General features: G+C 55.4%; 1 protein-coding gene across 1 annotated transcript in view; it reads left to right on the forward strand.

The window, feature by feature from the left end:
• PRRX2 (paired related homeobox 2) overlaps window positions 1-25,960 on the forward strand; it is a gene marked incomplete at its 5' end in the record, with an annotated part of 49,593 nt that continues 23,633 nt past the window's right edge. Inside the window, one exon of the mRNA XM_029203483.1 lies at window positions 1-232. Coding sequence (XP_029059316.1) covers window positions 1-232 — 232 coding nt within the window. The remainder of the gene's footprint in view (window positions 233-25,960) is intronic.

Below are 25,960 nucleotides of genomic sequence, written 5' to 3' on the forward strand. Positions count from 1 at the left end.
GGGGCGCTGGGCCCGGGGCCGCCGCCGCCGCCGCCGCCGCCGCCAGCGCTGGGCCCCGGCGACTGCGCCCAGGCGCGCAAGAACTTCACGGTCAGCCACCTCCTGGACCTGGAAGAGGTGGCGGCGGCCGGGCGGCTAGCGCCGCGCCCCGCGGCCAGGGCAGAGGCGCGGGAGGGCGCGGCGCGCGAGCCGTCCGGGGGCAGCAGCGGCAGCGAAGCGGCGCCGCAGGACGGTGAGTGCGCGGGGCCGGGCCGGGGGTTCGGGCGGGGCTGCCAGGGGCCGTGGGAACTGAAATACGGGGGTGCGGGGGCTGGAGGGGTGCGAGGCCAGAGGTTCGTGGGTCCAAAGGGGCGAGCACGGGGCAGGCGACGGATGCGGGGCGCTGGCTCAGCCGCACCCCAGCCTGGGAAGGAGGCGCCGCGGCAGGACCTCCGGGGGTGCGGGCGCCGGGCACTGCAGCCCGAGTGATGGCTTGGCCCGCCGCCGCCGCCGCAGCCCTCGTTGAGGCTGTATGTCGCGATGGGGCGGGCTGCGGGACGGGAGCTCTCGACTGGCGGAGGGCACTGCCTTTTGGCCAGAGCCACCTCCAGTCGTTGGAAGCACGGGGAGCTGTGTGCCGTGTGTCCTACCCCGGAGGCAGCCCTGGAGGCCCCACTCCCAAAGAGCCTGAGACGCGGGTGCGATTACTGCTGGGGAAACCGAGGCTTCCGAGGGGCAAAGTGACCTGGTCGCACAGCTGAGTTTCAAACTCTGCCCCCTTCTCTAGCTCCAGCATACCAATCCAGCGACTACTAGGCTTTTGTAAGATGGACTTCCTGGCTGGGGTACCGATGCCTGCCCCCCCTCTACCTCCAGTTTGCCCCACTAGCAGCTCCCTAGGGGGAATGGCCCAGCCCTGAAGAGCTAGCTAGGCCTCTCTTCCCCTGCCGAGGTTAAAGGTCATCAGGAAAGGGCTTTAAAAACAAACAACCCACCCAAGTGGCTTTTTTCAAAAAGTCACAGAGGATTGCTGGGTCCTGAGCCCTTGGTAGGAAGGGGGGTGTGGCTAGGGCAGGAGAAGATGAAGATAAAGCAAAGACCCCGGCCCTGGAGAGTTTCCTGGAGGGAGCGGAGGACGGGAGTCCCCATAGCTCACCCAAGCCCTGAAAAGGACGTGGGGTCGTTGGAGACCACTGCCGGCTTGCTCCCCTAGCTCTGGGGAGCAGGCTGCCCTGCTGGAGGCTCTGGGCCCCTAAGAGTCACCCACCTGATTCCAGCAGCCTTCCCACCTGTCCCCAGGGACCCCGCCCCCCACTTCCCGCACCAGCCCCTGGGTCTCAGGGGAGCTCTGGATGGCTGCGTGCCCCGCTTTTCAGATGAGAGGAGATGCAGGGAAAACGGAGGTGACGGCATCCTCATTGGAAAGCTTGTCCGGGAGCCTGTGCGGTCGTGAGGGACGCCTGACACACACCTGACTTTCATAGTGCACCTCAGAGAGCGCCCAGCTGGTGCCATCTTTCCCAGTGGCATCCGCCTCCCGCCAGCCACAGCGGCTGGCACCTGTTCACCTGCCCAGGTGATCAGGAAGTGGGTAGACCCACTCCTGGGAGTTGGGGTTTCCCTAGTGGAAAAGTGGAAGGAAGGTGTCTGGTTTGGGCCAAGGGTAAAGTGGGGTGCCCTCTGGTGAGGGGGAGGGGCCGGCCAGCCTGGGTCGTGTGAGCACCTCGGGTCTCTGCTGGCTCTGAGCTGGCCTCCCCACAGGGCAGAGGAGAGGTCTTTGGTTTTGCCCTGATGAATGGGGGGCCCTGCGGGTTGGGGAGAGAAGGAAGGAGGCAGGGCGTTTTGTACTCAAGTGCCGGCTGGGGTGCGTGCCCGCTCCGGTCCTAGCGCCTGGCCGTGGGGACGGACCGGGGGGGAGGTCTTGCTTCTCCTGGACACAGCATAAAAGGGCTCTGAATGGCGGGTTCTCCTGGGGAGTCCCAGAACAGCGGGGGTCACAAGTACCTGGACAGGGCCACTGGCAGTCCCCAGACAGCTGAGTGGGCAGCAGGCCTCTGCAGCAGCCCCCTGGGGTCAGGCCACCCTCACTGAGAGCCTAGGAGCCCTTTCTCTGAGGAGGGGCTTCTGCACACGGGGAATTCCCAGGTACTGAGGACAGAGGACACCTTGGGTGTGGCATCAGGTGGGACGGGGTTGGGGGCCCCTGATGCCCTCAATTGGTCTGCTTCCAGAGGTGGGGATCGCCTTTCTCATCTGTGAGGGACAAGGGGCCGTAGGCAGAATTGGGGCCAGGCTCAAGGGACGCCCCCACCCCCAAGCTTCTTGCCCTCAGCCCTTTGGGCGATTTGCTCCAGGCCTCTGCAAATGGAAAGCAACGTGGACAATATGGAGAGTTCCTGAAGCTCTAAAATCCAGCTTAAAGGAGTCTCTTGTTTGGGATTATATCTTTCCTACTCATTTTTGGTGTTAAAACACCCTTTCTTTTATGAAAAAGGGACAATAACTGGAGATTGTTTTATTTTAATGTCCTTACTTGGCAAAATTAAAAGGAGGTAACCCTATACTCATTCCTCAGACTGAAAACAAATCACTAGGCCATGAAATCCAAATGTTTTATGTCGAGTCAAGCAGCTCCCCAAGGCCAACTGGGCTCATTCCAGGGGTGCCCGCTGCCAGGAGGTGGGGGGCAGGGGTGGGGGCACTCTGAGGCAGCTCCCGTGCCTGGGAGAATCCCTTGACTTGCTTGCTGGGTCTCGGCCTGCAGACAGAAAGTGGATGGAGGAGAGGACTGTGTCCCACTCTCCTTCCTTCCTTCCTTCCTCCCTCAAGCAGGTCCCCCCACCACTGCCGCTGGACTCCCAAGTCCTGAAGTCTCCAAAGCTGGGGGAGAGGGGACCTTTCGTCCCCGCATCCTGGTGAGCCCAGCCTGCATCACTGGACCCCTTTACAAAGCCGGCACCCAAACCTCGGGATGCTGGGACTCTGGACCCCAGGCTGGCAGGCTTGGGTCCTGGGCTGTGGCTTCGTCCTCCAGTCCTGGACCCACAGGGAACCCTGGCCCCTCAGTGAAGATTTGGACATACTCAGAAGTGGCTTTTCCTGTGGCTTCTGGAGCTATTTCCAGGTCCAAAGAAAGCGACTGACACCAAACAGAGATGGGGTGCGCCTTATTAGAAAAATGAAGGTTAATGGGGAAACTGAGGAGTTGGAAAATTGATATATTTTCAATGTGCCAGGTTAGCAGTCTCAAAGTGTTTTGAATATATTTTTCCATCTTTTGTTTTCACCAAGTCATCAATAGATGTAGCCTATTTTTGCCAATGATTCCCCAGGACCAGGCTCCCCCTGGAACTGACCGGGAAGGCTGTGGCTTCGCCAGTGACTCAGAGCAAATCGGGGTCTCGGGTTCCTCCCAAATCAAACGCTGAGGTCTGGGCCGGGGCACTGAGCTATGCCAAGCACGTTAGGAAAATAAACTCTCATTTGCTGCCTTTGCACTGACTTACAACAAAAGAAACCGCATTAATAACTGAGATTTTCTTTAAAGCATTCCCTCCTGTGGGCAGGGCAGAAACAGGGATGTGGACACACTGAAAATAAACGAAACCCCTGGAGCCGGGCAGGGGTGAGGCCCCCAGCCTGGGGAGGCTGCCTGGCCCGGGTGGGGCTGGGACGTGTTACAGAAAATGCCAGGACCAAGTGGGTCCACTTCCCGGAGATTCAGGACAGTGGGGCGCTTGGAGCCTGAGGGCACAGGCTGAGCCGGGGTGGGCTGGGACCCCGGCCAGAGGGTTTGCGTTCCCCTCGCGGAGCTGGTCCCTGAGCCACACACCACACCTGTTGATGGGTGACAGGAGGCCAAGGATGAGCCTGGTTTGGGTGGGGACCTCTACCTCCCCCTTGCCAGTGGTGGAAGGCAGGGCTGAGTGGGGGGCCTGAAGGGGCCACTGAGTCTGAGAGACGGGCCGAACGGCCTTCAATTTTTGGATTTTTCTTGTGGTCAAATACCCCTAACATATGATTTACCATTTTAACCATTTTGTAAGTGTACAGTTCAGTGGCGTTAAGTACATTCACGTCACTGTATGACCATCCCCACCATCCATCTCCAAAATTTTTTCATCTTCCCCAACTGAAACTTTGCCCCCATTAAACCCTAACTCCCTGTTTTCCCTCCCCCAGCCCTTGGCAATCACCATTCTATTGTCTGTCTCTATGCATTTGACTCCTCTGGGGACCTCATATATGTGGAATCACACAGTACTTACCCTTCCGTGTCTGGCTTATTTCACATAGCATATAATGTTCTCAGGATTCGTCCATGTCACAGAAGGTGTTAGAATGTCCTTCCTTTTTAAGGTTGAGTAATATTTACTGTGTTGAATAATGTCCCACATTCTGTTTACCCGTTCATCTGTCGGTGGACACTTGGGTTGCTTCTGCCATTTGGTGGTTGTGGGTAATACTGCTAGGGGCATGGGTGTGCAAATATCTCTTCAAGTCCCTGCTTTCAGTTCTTTGGGGCATATACACAGGAGTGGAATTGCTGGGTCGCATGGTAATTCTATGTTGAATTTTTTGAGAACTGCCATACTGTTTTCCGTATCTGACTTTAAAAAATATATATATATATATATATATAATTTATTTATCTGGCTGCATCAGGTCTTAGCTGCTGCACACGAGATCTTTGCTGCAGCATGCGGGGTCTTTCGTTGCAGCGTGCAGGCTTCTCTCTAGTTGTGGTACGCGGGCTCCAGAGCGTGCGGCTCAGTAGTTGCGGTGCACGGGCTTAGTCGCCCCGCGTCATGTAGGATCTTAGGCCCCCGACCAGGGATTGAACCTGTATCCCCTGCATTGGAAGGCAGATTCTCAAACACTGGACCACCAGGGAGGTCCCCCATATCTGACTTTTTAACTGGCCTCCTTCTAACTGGCTCTGAAAGGTGGCAGCCGCAGCCTCTGGGGCCTTGGAGGAAGGAGACGGAGGGGGCCGGCCTGTGAAACAGGAGCAGGGCTGGTGAGGGATAAAGACAAAAGGGTTTCTTCAGAACCAGGCCTTTTAGAGATAAGCCTGCTTTCCTTCCCTCCTCCCTTCTCCCCTCCCCTCCTTTCTCTCCATCCATTTCCTTGGGGGAGGGGTGGCGAGGGGGGACAGAGCCATCTGCTGTGAATGAGCCTTGGATGGGGGGGTCAGGACACCCAGCATCGGGTCCTGGCTTTTGCTGCCATCTCCGTGTGTGACCTCGGGCCTGTCACATCCCTTCTCCGGGCCTCGGTTCCCCACCTGAACAATGGGAAGGGGCACACAGATGTCTGTGGGGCTGCTTCTGTCTCTCATCATGATGTCATTTGGGCTGAGAAATTGCCCCGTGATGGGCCCGTCTCCCCAGGAAGGCGGAGTCTCTGAGGACTGGGTCCTGGCTGGGCCTGGACCCCCAGACAGGTGAGGGATCCCACAGCACATGCCCAGGAGCAGGGAGACAGGAGTGGTGAGAGCTGAGGAACCAGGCCTAGAAGCTGAGAGCCCAGGGGGTTCAGTCTGAGCACGGCTGGGTTTACCAGGGTAGCTGGTGGGAGTGGGGGCAACGGTCTACATCTCTGGCTTTTTGTCAGAGGGAGCGCTCTTGCTATTTCGTTCATTGTCTGTGGTTGCAGGGTGGTCTTGCTCCTCTATAGATCATCTAGGTGGCGCTTGGGGGCCTGGCACAGGGGCCTCAGACCAGCTGGCACCCCCATGAGGGCCCTTCCCTGTGAGCAGGAGCTCAACAGGGCAGGAGCTGTCACTGTTCCCTTCCAGAAGACTCCAGAAAAGTGACTTTGGAGCAGAAGTGATAATGCCTGCTGGCACGCCACCCTTGAGGCCTAGAAAGTACCCTGAGGTTCAGTGTTGCCATCTGTGAAATGGGAATGCTGGACAGCAATGTCCCTTACAGGGTGGACCCTCAGTGGCTGTGGGAGACCATGTCTGGCACATAGTAGGTGCTAAATAAAGGGCCTCCATTACAGCTCATGGAGATGCTCACAGCAGCCCTGTGAGTCAGGCAGGGCTAGTGATTGCCAGTCCTATTTTGGGGAGGCCCAGAGAGGCAAATTAACCTGCCTAAGGTCTCCCACCTGGGACTGGAGGGGTGGGATTTGTTTTTGGATTGCAAGTCCAAGCTTCTGTCTCCTGCAGAGCTCAGCATTTGGGCTGGAGAAATGGGAGAGGGGCAGCCCCATCTAGTTGCTGGGGAGACGCAAGCTAAGGTTTGTTTGGGGATCTAACGGGGGCAGGGAGGCCTTGAGGGCTGGCACAGAGTGGGGCTATTGGGATGGACTCAGTGCCGTGTTAGGTTTCTAAGTGGATAGAGACAGGAAGGAAGGGTTTTCAGTGGCTTGTGCTGGGCAGGGATGCGAGGTCAACCTGGACGAGGCAAAACTTGGGAGGCCTTCCTGGTTTGCCAGACCCAAAGGACAGTGGCTAACCTCAAGTGGAAGAGAACCTTGGGAGTGATTTAAGGGGGAGCCAGTGCGTCCCTGAACACAGCCTCCAAATGGGGCATCAGTGTTGGAACCCGACCAGGGTACTGCCTACTGCCCTGGGGTTAGAGGCCATGGGAGTGGAGTTGAAGGGATGAGCCATTGATGGGACGCGGTGAGAGTGACCAGTTGCTTCCTCTTTGCTGGCCGGGGCCCCATACCCCTTACACCACATTGTCTTCACACCAAACGTGGAAGTGGGTCCTTTTATTATCCCCATCTTTTTTTTTTTTCTTTTGCGGTACGCGGGCCTCTCACTGTTGTGGTCTCTCCCGTTGCGGAGCACAGGCTCCGGACGCGCAGGCTCAGCGGCCGTGGCTCACGGGCCCAGCTGCTCCGCGGCATGTGGGATCTTCCCGGACCGGGGCACGAACCCGCGTCCCCTGCATCGGCAGGCAGACTCTCAACTACTGCGCCACCAGGGAAGCCCTATTATCCCCATCCTATGGAGAGGGAAGGTGAGGCTCAGAGAAGCTGAGCAGTTGCCAAGTTCACACGAATGAATACGGGCTTCCAGCCCAGGCCTGTCCCGAAGCGCCCACCCTCTACCGCTGGCTGAAGCCATCCCCGGAGCCCCCAGAATGCTGGGTGGTCTGGCCAGGGATGCCCACTCCCAGGCTGGTGTGGGCTGCATTCAGGGGGCCGTGAGGCAGCCAAGGCAGCCACGTCCTCAGCAGCCTGGCCTGGGTCACAGGTGTATGGGAGACGGGTCAGGCCTGGCAGCGTGGGGACTGTCTGGCTTGGGAGGTTTGGGAAGGAGTGAGAACAAGTGGAGGTCTTCTACCCGCTCCTGCCTAGAAACGTCCAGAATGGCCTCCTGGACACGGGAGAGCTGCGGAGGGTCCCTGACTCTGAGGAACAGCCATAGGACAGGCCCCCTTTCCCAGTCCACCCTTAGCTTCCATATTCATTCATTCATTCATTTATTCACTCATTCATTCAACAGTCATTTTCTGAGCACCAAATATGTGTCAGGACTTGACCTCCAACCACCTGCCCAGACTTTCAGATTTCAAGCCCCAGTGAAAATTTCCAGGCACTTCGAAGAACTGGCATAGAGTGGGCAGTTTTAAAAGTTGCCAAGAAAAGCCATTTACTCACAACAACTACCATCTTGTTGCCCCTATCCGTTTATCCAAGAAAGAACCTTTCAGCATCTTTGTTTTTCTTTCATCTTTTTTTAACAATACATTTGTTTATTTAATTTATGTATTATTTTTGGCTGCGTTGGATCTTCGTTGCTGTCCGCGGGCTTTCTCTAGTTGCAGCAAGCGGGGCTTCTCTGGTTGCGGAGCACGGGGTCTAGGCGTGCAGGCTTCAGTAGTTGTGGCACGCGTGCTCAGTAGTTGTGGTGCACGGGCTTACTTGCTGCAAGGCATGTGGGATCTTCCCAGAGCAGGGCTCGAACCCGTGTCCCCTGCATTGGCATGCGGATTCTTAACCACTGTGACACCAGGGAAGCCCAAAAGAACCTTTCAGCATCTTAATCTCGGAGTAAAGTATGTTCCTCAAAACGGACTTAATTTGGCTTAACAAAAAAACTTGCGAATTGCCCCTATTTTTCTCATTTTGCGGTAGGTCGGTGAAAACTCTGTCATGGGCTGGCATTTGGGAACCACATGGTGGACTGGCTTTCCCAGGCTCACAGACACGGAGACATGCACAGCCCACCCCATCCCCCCATCCCCCCCCACCACCACCAATACACACGATCCCGCCCCACCATACACAAAGCTGCTCACTCACACACACACCTACCCTCACACCCCGGCCTGAGGGCTCCAGCCTGGCCCAAATGATCAGGTCCAGGCTGTTAATGGCCAGCATGGCCTCAGGCCGCCGGTGGATAGATGAGCGCCGGGATGGGCCAAGGGTTAAGTGCCTTTTGCGAGGTGGTGAGTAGGAAAGCGCCGTGGGAGCTTCCTGTTTAGACAGAGTTGGGGAAAGTTATCTCGGCAAATGCCCATGCTGAGCCGACACAGGGAGACAGGGTGCCGGGCAGCCCCCAGGGGCCGGAGGCATGTGGCAGGGCACTCCCCGCCCTCCCCGCCCGGAGGGAGCAGAGTGGCTGCCAGGAAGAGGCCGTGCCTCCCTGGGATTTGGGGCATCTCCAGATGTCCTGGGAATGAAGGTCGCTACCTCAATGACCCTGATGCTCGCGCTGCCCCCGCCAGTCAGGCCCCCTCGCCCTGTGTCCCTTCCACATCTGGGAAGCTGCTTGCTCCCAGCCTGGCTCCAAGGGGCCACCGTGATGACAGGATGCTGTCCACATGGGGCCCTTTACGGCTAATGATATCTTTTATTGCGTCCTAAAAATGAAGCAGGCTCTGGAAGACATTACTTTCGGTCGTTCTTTGTGATCCCTTCTGCTTTCCTGTGTGTGGGAGGGGCAGCCGGGACCTTCTGGTTTGGGGGGCAGTGGAGACCTTAGAAGGACGCTGGGGTGACGAGTTAGAGAGAAGCCAAGATGCTGGGACCTGGTGGCCCGAGAGGTGGACTGGGGCTGCTGGGGGGATTGTGGTCTTTGGAGAAGGTCCTGGGGTGGGGGGCAGTGAGATCAGGAGGCCCAGAGGCTGCAAGACCTGGAAGCTTCCACAGAGGCCTTTCCTCCCAGAGCTGAGCAAACACCTCTGTGCTTAAGAACTGACAAGGGAAGATGTGTCACCTCCTGTGACATCGTTGCCCAGGAGGCACTAGGGCCCTGGACAAGGAGTTAGGACACTGGGGCTTGTCCAGCCCTACAGCTCGGGACACGCCCTGACCCTGGTCTGTGCCTTAGCGTCCCCATCTGAGGGGGTCGGGCTATCTGTTTGTCAACAAACAGTGGTCCCAGGAATCACTGCATTCGAATCACCGTGGGAGCTGGTTAAATGCATGTTCCCAGGACCCAGCCCATGGAATGACACCCTCTGGAGCCCGGGCCTGGACCTCCGCATTTAGCAGGGCCCCAAGCGATTTTTATGTGCATTAAAAGGTGAGCACTGCCGTGCTCTCAGAGGCTTCTTCCAGGGCTAACGCTGCCCCTCTGTCGTCTTCCTCAGTTTGCCTGAGTGGAAAATGGTCCTCTTGTGGGAGGATGGAGAGGCCAGGTGGAGCTGCCAGGGAAGCCGGGAATCATTTGGAAGCACCTGGAAGGGTCCAGTATGTGGGGGGAGGGTGCTGTTCCCCAGAGCAGCGTCCCCAGAGACCTGATTACGCTGGAGGCCGCACTGCTGGGTCTAGGAGAGCACAGTCACTGTTGACAGTCTGCCAGCACTCATTGGGCACCTACTGGGTACCAGCCCAAGGCCACCCAAAGAGCTGGCATTGCCACGGGGGAAGATCTGTCTCTCTCTCTCTCTCAAGCATCCTGACTCCCTCTAGCTGCCAGGGTGACAGGGTGAGGTGGGGTGGTCAGAAGCCTCACTGCTGAGCTGGGGGTCTCTGTCACTCATCACTGGAAAAGCCCCCTCCCATTGTCCTGCCTGCCTCCTACTCTTTCCTCCTCTCCACTCACCCTACCTCTCACAACCCTGAAGGCTCCCCTAGCAGTGGTCCCCTGGGGTAGGACATCCACAGCCCCAGGAGGGCGGCCACCTTGCCCCAGGTTTTGTCCACAGTCCCCGATCCCGCCTCCTTGCCTGTCCTCCCCGACCAGTGGCCTCCCGCTCCTGGCCGCCCCTGTTGCCCCGGGCGCAGCCGTTTACACACCAGAGATGGCGTTATTAAAAATGACATTTAACCAGAGCTGGAATTACCACGCGGATGGCTGCAAACCTCGGAATCAAAGCCGGAGCCGCCAGGCGCGCCTGGCAGGGGCCTCGCGGCCTCCTTTCGCCGCCAGAGCTCTGCGCCGGCCTCCCATATAAAGCCCCTGCAGAATGCCAAGGTCTTGAAAGCCCGTGCACCTCCTTTCATTAGACTAACAAATAACACGTAACAGAAAACATCTGTGAACAGCAGCCCCTAATGCTCTCAAGATGGTGCCGCGGGCAGCTGGTCCAGCCAGTGGGCAGCCGGGCCGCCCGGGGTTCAGGTTCTGGCCGCCCCCACCCGAGATGGTGAGGACCCTCGGGAGAGCCTGGCACCCCTCCCCTTCTCTCCCGCACCTCCCCCTGGCACCCTGTGGACCTGGGGGCCTCCTTCTCCACCTCTCCATCTTCCTCCAGCTCAGTCTTCAGCCCTCTCTTCTTGCGGATGAGAACCAGTAATCCGAGGGTCTGTTTGCATGGAGACAGTGCCCTGGACAGGGCATCACAGCCGTCCACTCGACGGCGGGGGGGGGGGGGGGCTTGACCAGTCGTGTGACCTTGGCAAGTGTCTTCTTTGTCATATGAGGAGAAGAATCGTGCCTCCTTGCAGGGTGGTTTTAAGAATTTAGGGGAGGGACTTCCCTGGTGGCGCAGTGGTTAGGAGTGCCCCTGCCAATGCAGGGGACACGGGTTTGATCCATGGTCTGGGAGGATCCCACATGCCGCGGAGCAACTAGGCCCGTGCGCCACAACTACTGAGCCTGTGCTCTAGAGCCCACAAGCCACAGCTACTGAGCCCGCACACCTAGAGCCCGTGCTCCGCAACAAGAGAAGCCGCCGCAATGAGAAGCCCGCGCACCAGCAACGAAGAGTAGCCCTGGCTTGCCGCAACTAGAGAAAGCCAGCGCGCAGCAACGAAGACCCAATGCAGCCAAAAAATAAATTAAAAACAAACAAACAAAAAAACCCAAAACAAACAAACAAAAAGAATTTAGGGGAGTGATGGAAGCTGAGTAGCTAATCACATAAGAAGCTCAGAAAATGTGCCCGCTATCATGATTACAGTTGGGAAACAGGCTCAGAGCAGTTACGTGACCCGCCCATGGTTCCACAGTGGGTGGAGAAGCGAGGTTTGGAGCCTCGGAGTTTACACCCTTTACACGGCCCCGTGAAACACGGAGTGAGGAGCCAGTTGTGCTGAGTGAGGCGGACGTTCAGAAATGCACCTGCCACGGCCCCTGCCCTCAGGGAATGTCCATTCGGTAGCTGATGGCAGAGGATGAACTCACCTTTGAGAGAGAGCAGGTTGGCCCTGTCCTCACTGAGGCCAGGCGCCCCCGCCCCAGCACTCCCGCCACTAACCCCGTGGGCTAGGAAGCCACAGGGGCCTCCAGATGTGACATCCTCCCTGTGTGGCAAGAGACTGGATGCCTCCCCAGGATCTAAAGCACCATCCCCACAGCTCAAACCGGGAGGAGGAAGGACTGCATCCCAGACTAGGGAGGAAAGTCCAGGAAGACATCCCAGAAGTGGGAGAAAAGACAAATTGGCCCTTTGTTCCCTGTTTCCCTCATGAAGAAGCTAGAGAAAACAGGCCTTTTCCCCTTCCCCCAAGAGACTGTATGTGAAACACCATGCCTCCCTGTCCCCCTCCAAGAGATGCCTTGCTACTTGGTTCCATTCATTAGTTCACCCGTTCACTCGTCCATTCATTCATTCACCCATTCATTCATTCATTCATTCATTTGGTGCACATGCGTGCTGTTTGAGGCATCAGTGGACAGGCAAGACGTGGTCCCTAACCAGGGAGCAGAGCACGGAGGCAGCTCCCTGACGCCCAGCTCTTCACCTCTGTCTGGGCCCGAGCTCAGTGCTTCACAAGCAGCCTCACGCTGAGTCCTCTCAGCAGCCTTTTGAGGCAGGTGCAGTATTATCCCCATCTTACGGATGAGGAAACTGAGGCTCAGAAAGGCAAAGTGACTTGCCCAAGGTCACCCAGGAAATACGCTATGATCCCCAGAGCCCAGGTACAGCGCTGGCTACCCCATGCTGGGCTCCCAGATGGCCAAGCAGCCACAGTGTCCTCTTGCTGGAAGCATCCCAGGCCCTGCCGAGGAGGGACTGTGCCACCCATCTCCTTGGTTCTCACCCCAAACCTCCACAGTGCCTGAGCAAGGTGCCACTTTTCCAGGGACACCACTGTGCAGAGCCTGACCCATAGCTGACCCAGGCGGGAGGGGTCTGGGCTGTGCTGTGACTGAGGGGCTGGGGCTGGGGAGGGACCCCAGCCTTTGGGAATCTCGTATTTCCGAGAGACATCATGTTCTTATTGGAAGGCCAGCCTCTCCTGCAGAGCTGGCTGCCCTGCCACCTCACCCCGAGGCGAGGAGAGTGTCAGGGCTCAAAGTGGGAAATTGCTGGAGACAAGAAGTAAAAACGAACTACTCTGGTTTCACTGGGAAGGAAAAAAGAAAAGGCAAAGATCTAAAGTGGCTGAAAGTGGGATCGTTCTTTGAAGAAAATTATTACTGTTGCAGAGGATTCAAGGTGGGGGCAGATCAGAGCTCCAAGGGGGGAAAATGGGGAAGGCTTCCCTCCATCCTTCTTTCCACAAATATTTGTTGAGCATCTACTCCGTACCAGACCGAGGGCTGGATCCTGGGGTCCCATCAGGAAATAAGGGCGTGTGGTCTCCCTACCATGAAGGCGGTAGGAACAGATAATGGGGCCCCCTATCTGGCCTGGAGGTTCAGGGGAGGCTTCCTGGAGGAAGTGGATTTTCAGAAGGGACCTAAAGGGATGAGTGAAGTTAGCCAGAAGAAGAGGTTGGGAAGGATGCTCCAGGTGGAGGGAACAGCAGATGCAGAGGCTCAGAGGTGAGGAGATTGGCTGTTCCAGGAGCAGAGGGGGTGGGAGGGAGCCCGGTGGAGAAGACCAACGAGCAAGGCCTACTTCAAGATTTGCAATTTTGGGGCTTCCCTGGTGGCGCAGTGGTTGAGAGTCCGCCTGCCGATGCAGGGGACACGGGTTTGTGCCCCGGTCTGGGAGGATCCCACATGCTGCGGAGCGGCTGGGCCCGTGAGCCATGGCCGCTGAGCCTGCCTGCGCGTGCGGAGCCTGTGCTCCGCAACGGGAGAGGCCACAACAGTGAGACGCCCGTGTACCGCAAAAAAAAAAAAAAAGAAAGATTTGCAATTTTTGTGTTAGGCGGGGTGGGAAGGCTTTCTGTGCGCCTGTGGGCGTTTGGAGTGCCCAGAGCACCCAGGCCCTCCCCGGTAGCGCTCTTGCTGAGTGGGTGTTCTGTGTCCTGTGGGAAGTGAATGGCTGACTTGGGAACAGCTCTTGTGTCCTGGCTGCTCAGAGCCTCCTGGGTGCCCCATCTCCAAAGGAGCAGATCAAAAGCCCGAAATGTCTGCTCCGGCCCAGCTGCTGTGAGATCTGACATCCCAAGTCAGAGAGGGGTGGGTCCAGGAGCCGTGCAGAACCCGACGCAGGGCGGGTCCCCATGCCCAACATGGGGCTCGCAGATCCGTCTGTGGGATGGCTCTACCCAAGACATGGATCCAACACTAGGGCTTTGCGCCATAGGTGCACAACGACTCTGACATGGCAGTTTCCTTAGCAGACCCATTAGCAAGATGAAGAAGGTCGCCCCGGCTGTCTGACGGCAAATCCTGCCTCCCAGGGGGAGTGGAGGGAGTTCGAGGTGCTTGTGGCTGAGTCGAGGGCTGGGTGACTGGGCTGTGCTGAGTGGCACTGGAGTGTGTTCATCTTCATCACTGTCGTCATCCCCGAGATCCCAACAGTCAGGACCATTTATTGTGCACCTACTACGTGCTCAACCCTCTGTGTAAATCGTCTCATTAATTCCTCCCAGATACTCTAGGAGGTAGGCAGTCTTATGGCCCCATTTTCCAGATGAGGAAGCTAAGGCCCAGAAAGGTGGGCTATGTATGGAGGACGCGGGGGCTCCAGGCCTTAGGCCCTTGTCTTTGGCGTGTTCCCCACCCCTGCTGGCCCGGAGCCCCTGGCTGTGCTCACCCTGACCTCGCCCAGCCTCTCCGGGTTTGTTTAGAAAGGGATGCGTGACAGAGGTGATAACGCGGGGCACAGGGCTGCTGGACAGAAACCAGAGCTGCTCCTTGACCCAGGCAGGCAGGCCAGGACCCTGGGACAGGGACGGCCCCCATTTTTCCCATGCAGCTCGATGGTGACACAGGCATAGAAGTGGAGAGCTGGTTCCAGAGTCCCAGTGGGTCCCCCGCCTTCTCAGGGGCAGGATGTGCTGCTGGCGGGGACCCAGCTTAGCTGTGAGATTCCAGCTCCATCCACACCCCCACTTCCTGGATGATCTTGAGAAAGTGTCTTGTTTCTCTGAGCCTCAAATTTCTCATCTGCAAAATGGGCACATCGCTAGTACCTGAGGCCTGGGTTGTTCAGAAGAGTTGATAAAGTCAAGCAGGTAGGGCTCAGCTCTAGGCCCACCTGGCCTCAGGTAGGTGCACAGTAAACACCAATCTGTTTTGTCTTTCACTCTCCCTGACACTTGGGAGGAGGAGGCAGATGCACAGTTTAGGACTGTCAAGCCCCTTTCACAGATGGAAAAACCGAGGAGGGAAAGGTTTCCCATGGTCCCACAGGAAGAGGAGCTGAGATTAGGAACAGAGTTCTTGGCCCCGGAAGCTGACCCCAGTGGCCTTTGCTTGTTCCTAACTATGCTTTCCAGAAAGGAGACAAGTTATCCGACACACACACAGGACCAAGACCCCTCTGCCCCTGCCCAGCCCTGCCTGGTGACCGAGGGTGCCCTCTGTGGAAGGATGGTGAGTTTGCTGCAGCCCCAGCCTGGCTGGAACTGACCCCTGCTCCCGTGTGGCATGAGCATCTTGCTTTATTTTCCACGGCATAAATTATAACCATGTATAATTTCATGACAAATACTGTCTATAAAACACAACACAACTATTTTTATAATGTGGCGTTTGAGGTTAAAAATTCAAATTAGAGATTAATTGCAACTTCTAGAAGGTCTGTGGATAAGATGGCTTGGGGAAGAAGGCTGAGATATTCAGATATGCTCCCTCAGGCAGATGGGTTCTCATCACATGTCTAGAACATGCACACACACACACACACACACACACACGCACGCACGCACGGTTTCACTCAACTGATCTCTGGCTTGAGCAAAGCTGGTTTAGACACGGTGTTTGCACTCCTAGGAAAGCTGGTCTCGATACTGGCTCCTTTCTCGGCCCAGGACTCTGATGTCCCAAGTGTCCATCAGAAGCAGGTTACATGATAATCAAACGGCCCTGGGTTTTGTGGAGGCGGATGGCAGGGGGAAATTGACAGAACTTGGGGCGCCAAGAAAAGAAGCGAATGTATCGGGTTAACCTCCATTGGGTGCCAGCTCTCAGATTCTCCCTAAACCCTCCCCTTCCTCCACCCCGTAAAACCAAAACCAGATGGAAATCTCAGTGAATAGTGGGTCTGCGGACAGGGCAGACAGCGTGGGATGGAGCCCTGATCAGAGAGGAGGGAGGCAAACTGGGTGAGCCCCATTCCAAGGAGGCCAGGGGCAGGGTGTGTCCCCTTTGGCACCCACGGGCCAGATCTCAGCCTGCACAGAAGAACGTCGGGGCTCTGGAGAGCTCCGAGGCAGCTTCTTGGGCTCCATGGGGATGGTGGCAAATGTTCGCTGCTTTCTTAAAACCATAACAGCAGAGGTTGGGAGAGTGGGGCTGCCCTCTGCACTGCAGATTTTCCTCTCCCCACCTTCCCATGGGTCCTGGCAGAAGGGCAGCAGCTCCAGGGAGTCGGTAGCCAAGGGTGGGAGTCCAGTGGCCCACGAATGCTCCCAAGGGCCCCAGGGAGAGGGGGGCCAGAGTGAGGCCAGCGAGTCCGACCGACCCCAGCTGGCTCCCTGGGGCCAGGGGCTTCCCCCTTCTGAGCCTCAGTTTCTTCATCTGTAAAGTGGGGATAATGGCGAGTGAACTGTGAGGGTGCAGATAGGCAGCAGTACTTTCACATAGTAGTGGCACAGGGCCAGCCGCTGCTGTTATCATTACTGCCATTGCTATTATTAGCAACTCACAGGTGGGTCCCTGCGAGAGGGCAGGCCGAGGACCCAGGCACACCTCTGGCAGCTGCTGGTCCCCAGGGTCCGTCATCTCCCCAGCATGAGGATGGGAACTGTCCCCACCCACACTAGCTCTCCTGCTGCCTCCACCCCCAGCCCCACCCTGGGGCGGGCAGTGTGAGTGGGGCTTGTTTATTCCCGTTGTCTGTTGGCATGTTCAGGGTGAGATGGAGGGGAGGGGCGCAGACAGTGTCTCCACCCCTCTCTCAGCAGCAGCTGTATCCATCCTGGAGGACTGCTCGGGTGTCTTCAGCGCTACCCAGTCTTGGGCACAGCAGACAAAGAGAAGGCTCTGTCACTAGAGCAGGGTCAGGAACAGCCCAGGGGAGGGGCTTCCAGCTCTGTCGTGGAGGCCTCAGACCATTGCCTCCCTCCCTCCCCCCCGCTCCCCCAGCTGTCCCGGTGCCTGCCGTGCCACCTTTATTGTCACTTCTTTGGTTGAAGTCACTGTCCACAGGGAGCCCTTGCCGGGACCCCCTTCATAGCAGTAACACATCATTTCACTGAAGAGGCCCCCACTAATCCCAGGGTGTACATGCTAACCCCTCATCTTTACAAAAGGCTATCAAAATGTCCATTTTTGGGACTCCCCTGGCAGTCCAGTGGTTAAGACTCCCCGCTTCCCCTGCAGGGAGCACAGGTTTGATCCCTGGTCGGGGAACTAAGATCCTGCATGCCACGTGGTGGGACCAAAAAAAAAAATCTTACGGGTGAGAAACAGAGGCTCCTCCACTCCACATGTATTTCCTGAGCTCATACTATGTGCGGGCACTGGGCAGACATCCACCCATCACCCCTTAGGAGCTTCCAAGTAACAGGAGACAGGGAATTAACTGATAACTGCAGTACTGGTAAATTCCAAGTTGAGAAGCACAGGGCCTCTGGGGCTTAGAGACAGGAGTCACCATCCCAAGGCTGCACAGCCGTCAGCACCTGGCAGAGGTGGGATCAAACCCCAGAGCCCTTCCATCCTAACTGTCCCCACGACGACACAATGCTGTGGCTAATGGGAGCCCCTCTGAACAGGCTGCAAAGACCTTCATCCCAAATCATTTGGGAGAGGGACCCACGACCAGCCCAAGTGGCAGGGGCGAGGCTGGGAGCAGAGGAGAGATTATACACATCCCTCTGGTGCTGTATTCTCCACAAACTTGGGGGTAGGGATTCCCCGAGTGGGGGGCACAGTACTCTAGTTCTGCCAGGGCCCGTGTATACGTGCGGCTTGGGCAGTGTTCTAGTCGGGCTTGTTATACCTACGACGGATAGAAAACCGGCCCCAAGTGGCTTAAGCAGGACTAAGATAATGTGTGCGAAACTGAAACATCCAGGGTGGGACTTCAGGCACCGCTCGATCCAGGGCTTAAACAATCGAGCAGCCCTAGTCTCTCTACCGGAATCTTGCCGTACGACATCTGGTCCCTGCCCACCTCTGAGCCAATCATAGCGGCCGCAGAGAAGCTCCGTGCTGATTGGCCAGAAGTGGACTGTGTGTTGGGGGGGGCGGTGCTTCACTCGAATCCCTTGGACCAGAAATGGAGGGAGGTTGCCTCCGAAGCGCTGTTTCTGGACACAGCAGAGCTCACATTTATAAGGAAGAGTTTCCTAAACAGGGCTAGCCCTGCTTTATGTCCTTCACATGTATTATCGACTGAATGTCTTGCTGCCCCCCATTAAGTAGCAGTGTCCCTCTCCCATTCCGTCAAGCACTCCATGGCTAATACACTTTATCCACAGCCAAGAGCGTGGAGGACTTTCGGTGTCCAGTTGACGTGCCATCATGTGCGGTCAACATGTCATTACCCTTCTGCTCGTAGTTTGGAGGCAATAAGAAATTGTATTTCAGGTGTCCCAAAGGTCAGCCTTTGAAAAGCTCCTGGGCCTTAGGCATTAGGGGCCTAAAGGCTAAACTGAGCTGGGCTGGGAGTCATTCGTTCATTCATCCAGTGCCGGGCACCACTGTCAACACAGAGAGCCCTGGAGAGGGATGGAGGGAAACAGGCTGGTGCGGTCCAAGTGAGTTTAGTTCATGATAGTGAAGCAGCTGGGGGGGCAGATGAGACCCTGAGCCTTGCTGGGGCTGTGAGGGGAGAGTTCCTTACAGGGTGTGGTGCCTAAGGTGAGAGGTGAAGAGTAGGTTGGGCTTCGTGACAAGGTGGGAAAAGTATTCCAGCCAGAGGGAACAGCACGTGCAAAGACAGAAATGACAGAGTGCGGCTGGTGCGACATTTGTGGTGGGGTAGGGGACCCAGCTGAGCCCGGGGGAGGGGCGGTGGATCCTAAGTCTGGGATCTAGACTCCAGTCCAGCGTGTTGGCCCTTCTCTGGGTCAGGACTAGGGTGAAGGGGATGAGGCACTAAGGGTGCAAACCGTAAGGAAGTGCTCACTGCTGGGGCCGTGCAAGTGCTGGGGGGCATCTGAGACCGCGCCTCCCTCCCTTTGGCTCCCTCGATGGCAGGGCCACCTCAGAAAGCGGTGTCTACTCATCAGGAGCCTTGGAATTTGTCTTCACAATTAGCTGCCCCTCCTCCACCCTGGGCCCCCTCCCCTCCCCTCTGAAAAAACTCCACCTTCCTGATTTTTTAAGTAGGGGGATTGGTGGGTCTGGTTGGGGGCCAGCGGTGGGGGGCCAGGGCAGAATGCTAATGAAATCAGAGGCACCCAGGTGGGGGCCAGGCCCCGGGTAGAGGAGAATTAAGCAAATACACCCAGCCTGCTGCAGGCTTTTTACCATATTTGATTGGTGCTGGCTGAGGGACAGCCCCCTGCGGTGCAGCCCCCGCCCCCCGCAGAGGGGGATGGGAGGATATAATGGGGAGTGGGAGAGGGGTTGCTCCTTCAGTCCTCGGAGCCTGAGACATGGGCTACATTTGGCCTTCAGGGATGCTTCATGGAAGGGAAGGGGCAAAGATGGCTGGCAGGAGCTTGGCCTGTACAGCCCGTCCCCTCCCGCTAGGCGAGGTGTACAGAGGCCGAACGAGTGCACGTCAGCCGCAGCGACACTTGTGGGTTCTCTGTCTTGACCACTTTCCAGGTATCACCCCGTGGAATCCCCACACAATCCATGAGTGAAGTGCTATACAGACAGGGAAACTGAGGCACGAAGCAGCACAGTGACTTGCCGGGGTCACAGAATCAGCGGCCTGACTCGCAGCCCCTTTTGGTCACTGTACCTGAGTCCACGCAGTCATGATAAGAACCCGGTGGAGATGGCTACTCTCATTATACGCACATGAGATCTGGGGAGCAGAAAGGTAGCATGGCCCAGGAACCAGGAAGTAAGAGCAGATAATCACACTCTAGCTCAGATCCCAGCTGGGCAAAGCTTGGGCAAGGGCACCAAACCCTCTGCACCTGTTTCTCCTTCTGTAAAGCAAGTTAATGACAGAATCCCCTCTGCGTGGATGAGAAAGGCTTTGAGGACTGGAAGTGTCCCATGATGTGAAAGGGGGTTGTCTGAAGAGCCACCCTGTACCCAGACTTTGTGGTATCGGCACTGACCATGAGCTGCCCACCTCAGTGTCTGTCCCTGTCTCTGGAGCTTCCTCCCCCCTCCCCAACACGCTTAATAGCACGTCCATCTCACATTTTCTCCAAGAAGCACCATCAATGTCAGGACAAGGTCTATTTGATTCTGAAGGGGAAAGGCCAGGAGGATTCCCTGGGTCCACATTTCTGTCACTCTTTCTACCTCTGTTCAGTTATACTACGTCCAAAGAGGCACCTGGGAGCTCATGGCCTAGTAGGGCTTGAGATAGAGGACCAAGCCCAGAAGCCAGTGTGAGGAGGTGGAATCAGACATGTGCACAAGGGGTTCTGGGCATCGGGGAGGGCTTTTCAAGTGGGGTTTTGTGGGATGAGTAGGGGTCCATTGTTTACCAGCTCATGCCACCCCACCCCACGGCCTGTGTGACTTTGGGCCTAGCATCCCTACCTTCTCATTCATAGGATGGAATGGAAAGTGCCTACTGTGCTAAGACTTCCCATAAGTTACGGGTAAGTAGGGTTGCAGAGGAAAGAGGTGAAGTATGCATGAGGCCAGGAATGCTCCGTGTGTTGGTTTTTAAGATGCTCCTGGCTTAGGCGTGCTGGTCCCGTGGCACAAGGAGACACTCCTGTGCTCCTTAACGCACTCCCGTCTCCTTTCCAAAGCCCTCCTCTTTCCAGCTTTCCTGCCATCTCCGCCCCCGCCCCGCCACTCTTCTCTGAGCACCCAAGGCACTCACGTGCTGAGCAATGAGCCTGCCCCCCAGCTTGCTGGAGGAGCTCGGGCAAGTCCTCCTCCCTGACTCTTGGCTCCATCTGTAAAAGAGGCGTAAACAGTAGTGCTTATTGCCGGGGTGACGCATCCGGCTCAGTGCCCTGCGCACAGGCATCACTCAACACGTGCTTGCAGGATCCATCATTATTTCCCGTTCTCCCTCCTTGTACAATTCACTGTGCTTGGTTATCTGAGTTATCACCTGTGACAACCCTGGAGGTAGACCTCCATTTTGCAGATGAAGAAACTCCTTTTGGCTCATTTTGGCTAAGTGGCCTGTTGCTGGGACTTGACTCTAGGCCTGTCTAATAAACAAATATCACGCACTTGGCATTGTCAGTGGTTCTCAACCCTGACTACAGGGCAGCATGACCTGGAGAGCGGTCAGTGAATGCGATGTCCAGGCCCCACCCAAAACCTGTTGAGTCAGACTCTGGAACATGGAAGGGTGGAGCTTGGCATTCTATTTTTAAAAGCTCCACCTACCCCCCCCACCCCCACCCAGTGATTGCACTGAGCAGCTAGGGCTGAGGACTCCGGTTCCACCTTGCCACCTCCATCCCTCCCACCTTACTCCCCATCCTCGGGGGGGGGGGGGGGTGGGGGTGGGGGGGGTGGTGGCTGCTAATGACCATCACCACAATACTGGTTTCCAGATCCAAAACAGGCTGTACACCATGATGCCAGCTCTGACAAAAGACGCCTGCACATGGTTAAGGACGGGAGGAAATAGGCAAAACTGAGACCGCTTCTGAGAATTTCCTGGTGGTCCAGTGGTTAGGACTCGGCACTTTCACGGAAGGGTCCTGGGTTCATTCCCTGGTTGGGGAACTAAGATCCCGCAAGCTGGGCTTCCCTGGTGTCGCAGTGGTTAAGAATCCGCCTGCCAATTCAGGGGACACGGGTTCGAGCCCTGGTCCGGGAAGAGCCCACGTGCTGCGGAGCAACTAAGCCCGTGCGCCACAAGTACTGAGGCTGCGTGCCACAACTACTGAAGCCCGCGCACCTAGAGCCCGCGCTCTGCAACAAGAGAAGGTGGAATGCTTCTCATTCCAACGCAATGAGAAGTCCGCGCACCAATTAGAGAAAGCCCGCGTGCAGCAACGAAGACCCAACGCAGTCAAGAATAAATAAATTTTAAAAAAAAAGAAGAAGATCCTACAAGCTGTGTGGCACGGCCAAAACAAAACAAAAACAGACCATTTCCCTTAGATGGGCTAGAAATCATAGTAGTGTTCTAGCACCGGCTGGTGCTGGCTCATGAGAACCAACTGTTAAATTTCCAGAATTTAAAAAAAAAAATTATTTATTTTTGGCTGCGTTGTGTCTTCGTTGCTGCATGCGGGCTTTCTCTAGTTGCGGTGAGTGGGGGCTACTCTTCGTTGCGGTGTGCGGGCTTCTCATTGCGGTGGCTTCTCTCATTGTGGAGCACGGGCTTCAATAGTTGTGGCACGAGGGCTTAGTTGCTCTGTGGCATGTGGAATCTTCCCGGACCAGGACTCGAACCCATGTCCCCTGCGCTGGCAGGCGGATTCGTAACCACTGCGCCACTAGGGAAGCCCTAAATTTCCAGAATTTTGGAAGCTGGCTGTCAAATACAGATGCTAGCAAAGTTAAATTATATAAACTTACAATTACACAAATTATATTTAAAACAAAGGCAATATATACTCCAAACTTACCTCTCTCTAGTGATTTTACTACATTTTACTATTACTTATGTTCTTGGGATTATATGTATCTGGATAGTGGAAACACTATATACTGGTGTGCCTCTGCACACCCTAACTGATGTCACAGCGTAGCTAGAAATTGACCATGGTGGAAGTATCTATACCCCAGAAATTGGCAAACACTATAAATTAGGGTCCCCTTTCCCAGAGGTCCAGTTGTTAAAACATTTACTAGAACACCATAGGCTATATATTAATTTTTTATTTTCTCTTTTTCCCTTTTAAGTAGATTTTATTTTTAAGGGCAATTTCAAGTTCATACAATATTGAGCAGGAAGTACAGAGAGTTTCCACATACCCCTTGCCCCCATCATACATACACACACCCCCCACTATCAACATTCCCCCGCCAGAGTGGTATGTTTGTTACAATCCATGAACCTAAATTGACACGTCATTATCACCCAAAATCCATAGGGTTTGGACAAATAGATAATGACAGATATTCACCATTATAGTATCACGCAGAAAAGTTTCACTGCCCTAATAATCTTCTGTGCTCTACCCATTCATCCCTCCCCACCCCCCGTGCCTCCAACTCCTGGCAACCACTTATCTTTTCACTGTCTGCATACTTTTGCCTTTTCCACAATCATACAGTACGGAGCCTTCGGAGACTGGCTTCTTTCACTTAGTAATATGCATTTAACCTTCCTTCATATCTTCTCATGGCTTTACAGTTCATTTCTTTTTATCGTTGAATAACATTCCATCGTCTGGATGTACCACTGTTTACGTGCCCGTTCACCTACTGAAGGTGAATGGTTGCTTCCAAGTTTTGGCAATTATGAATAAAGCTGCTGTAAACATCTATGTGTAGCTTTTTGTGTGGACGTTAAGTTTTCAACTCCTTTAGGCAAATATCAAGAAGTATGCTTGCTGGATTGTATGGGAAGAGTTGGTTTCATTTTGTAAGAAACCGCTGAACCGTTTTTTTACAGTGTACGTATCATTTTGCATTCCCACCAGCAACGAATAAGAGTTCCTGTTGCTCCACGTCCTTGCCAGAACTAGATATTGTCAGTCTTCTAGATTTTGGCTATTTTAGTAGGTGTGTAATGGTATCTCACTGTTGTTTTCATTTGCATTTTCCCTAATGACCTGTCTTGCGGAGCATCTTTTCATATGCTTATTTGCCATCTGTATATCTTCTTTGATGAGGTGTCTGTTAAGATCTCTAGCCAATTTTTTAATCGGGTTGTTTATAATTTAATTTTGCAAAAGAGCTTTGTCACGGTAGATAGTCTTTAAAAAAATGTCCCCTTGGGCTTCCCTGGTGGCGCAGTGGTTGAGAGTCCGCCTGCCGATGCAGGGGCCGCGGGTTCGTGCCCCGGCCCGGGAAGATCCCACATGCTGCGGAGCGGCTGGGCCCGTGAGCCATGGCTGCTGAGCCTGCGCGTCTGGAGCCTGTGCTCTGCGACGGGAGAGGCCACAGCAGTGAGAGGCCCGCGTACCTCAAAAAAAAAAAAAAAAAAGTTCCCTTGTGGCAAAACCTAGCAATGTGGTATTTCCGTGCAGGAGGTAGAATATTGTCCCTATTTTTTCTTTCTAGTTTTATTGAGATATAATTGACATACAGCACTGCATAAGTTTAAGGTGTACAGCATAATGGTTTGACTTACATACATCATGAAACGATTATCACAGTAAGTTTAATGAACATCCATCATCTCATATAGATGCAAAATTAAAGAAATGGAAAAATAATTTTTTCTTGTGATGAGAACTCTTAGAATTTACTCTCTCAACTTTCATATATAACATACAGCAGTGGGTTTTTTTGTTGGTTTTTTTTGGGGGGGGGGTTATTTTTTTTTGCGGTACACGGGCCTCTCAGTATTGTGGCCTCTCCCATTGCGGAGCACAGGCTCCGGACGCACAGGCTTAGTGGCCATGGCTCACGGGCCCAGCTGCCCTGCGGCATGTGGGATCCTCCCAGACCGGGGCATGAGCCCGTGTCCCCTGCATCGGCAGGCGGACTCTCAACCACTGCGCCACCAGGGAAGCCCCCAGCAGTGTTTTTAAATGTTGAAGGAGGCTGGATAATTCTTCCTGCACCACCAAGTCCCTGGACAAGGGTTTGCCTCTTGGCAACACCAGATTGCTACTCATTAATTTCCTTAAAGAGGCAGAACTAACTTAGGTCTCTTCAAATGTACTCTCGTGACCTATGTGGAGCTTCCCAAAATGAACATGTTGGGGACAAGGGGTGGTGAGATGGTGGCACATGTGACGCTGTTTGCTGTGTCCCTCAAGGTGGAAAGAGCCCTGATCAGTGAGTGAAGCCCACGTCCCCTACCTGGCTCTAGCCAGAACTCTCTCTGTGCCCTTGAACAAGTCATGCCTCCTCTCTGGGCTCCATCTTCCAGATGTGTAGAATGAGCACATTGGAACCAGGGGCAGGATTGGCAAATAGTTGCCTCCTTGTCAGAATCCCCTTCCTGAGCCCCTGGCAGACAATACTAATCAACCAGCGCCCCTCAGAATCCTCCTTAACACAGTGTTCCAAGCAGCTATTACCAGGCTATTATTCTGAGTGATGGGGGGGATGGAGCGGGGGGGAAAAGACGCTGTGAGCCAGCCGTGGTCTAAGCACTCTCTAAAGTCCCTTGCGACTCTGACCCTGTGCTGGGTGCTGCCTGGGAGGAGGTGAGCACAGACTTACCCATGCGTGGCAGAGAACTTCCCAACAGGAGGTAGTATGTTTCAGTAGTTAGGAGCTCAGGTGCTGCAATCTGGTGCATCAGGGTGTGGGTGAGTCCCAGTTCCTCCGCCAGTAGGATGTGTGACCTTAGAGAAGTTACTAGACCTCTCAGATCCTGTGTCTTCTTCTGTCTGGTGGGTTGATGATACCTGCTTCCTAAGGTTGCAGGTGTGAGGATTCCACAAAGTCATGCGTGTAAAGTGCCTGGCCCATAGGGGGCTCCGTGGAGGGCAGCTGCGGGAGCCCCTTTCAGATCTTGATAACCCTTGTGGTGTCTGCACAAGGTGGCTGTGTGGTCAAGCAAAGCCCTCGGGGCTGGGCCAGGCCTTTGGCCTGGAAGCTTCAGTGTCTCATGGGCCTCATGGAGATCAGGGCTGCTCTAGAAGTTCCAGGATTCCCTCCCCCACCGCCAGCCCTGGAGTGTGGACAGAGTGCCTGCAATCAGCACCCCCTGCAGAAGTTTCTGACTCAGGGGGAGCGAGGGGGAAGGAAAGACAAGGAGACTCAGTTCTGTGCCCAGAAATTGCCACAAGCCCTCTCTAGGAACTGAAGAAACTGTCTCTGTAGGGAGAAGGGATGCAGAAGTGACAGCTGCCTTGTAGAACCGGCTTCCCTCCAAATTCAGTCACTTGCTCCAGGCTCCGCTTGAGCAGTGTGCTTCTTTGGTTTAGTTTTCACACATCAGAGCCAGTGTCAGTCCTGGCCAGCGGCCTGGCCTTCATCCCCTCCCGAGCCCGCCGGGGGAAGGGGCCGGTCTCACCATGATCGGGGGCTGAGAGCTGGGAGCTGGGTCAGGAGCCCCCAGTTTGCTTGATCCGCCCCTTCCTGCACCGTGCTGCTCTTCCCCAGACCCCCACCTCCCAGTCGGCAACCTTTACTGTGCGACTTGGC

The sequence above is a fragment of the Monodon monoceros genome, unplaced genomic scaffold, assembly GCF_005190385.1.
Source record: "Monodon monoceros isolate NGI ecotype Baffin Bay Population unplaced genomic scaffold, NGI_Narwhal_1 Super_Scaffold_5, whole genome shotgun sequence".
Lineage (NCBI taxonomy): Eukaryota > Metazoa > Chordata > Mammalia > Artiodactyla > Monodontidae > Monodon > Monodon monoceros.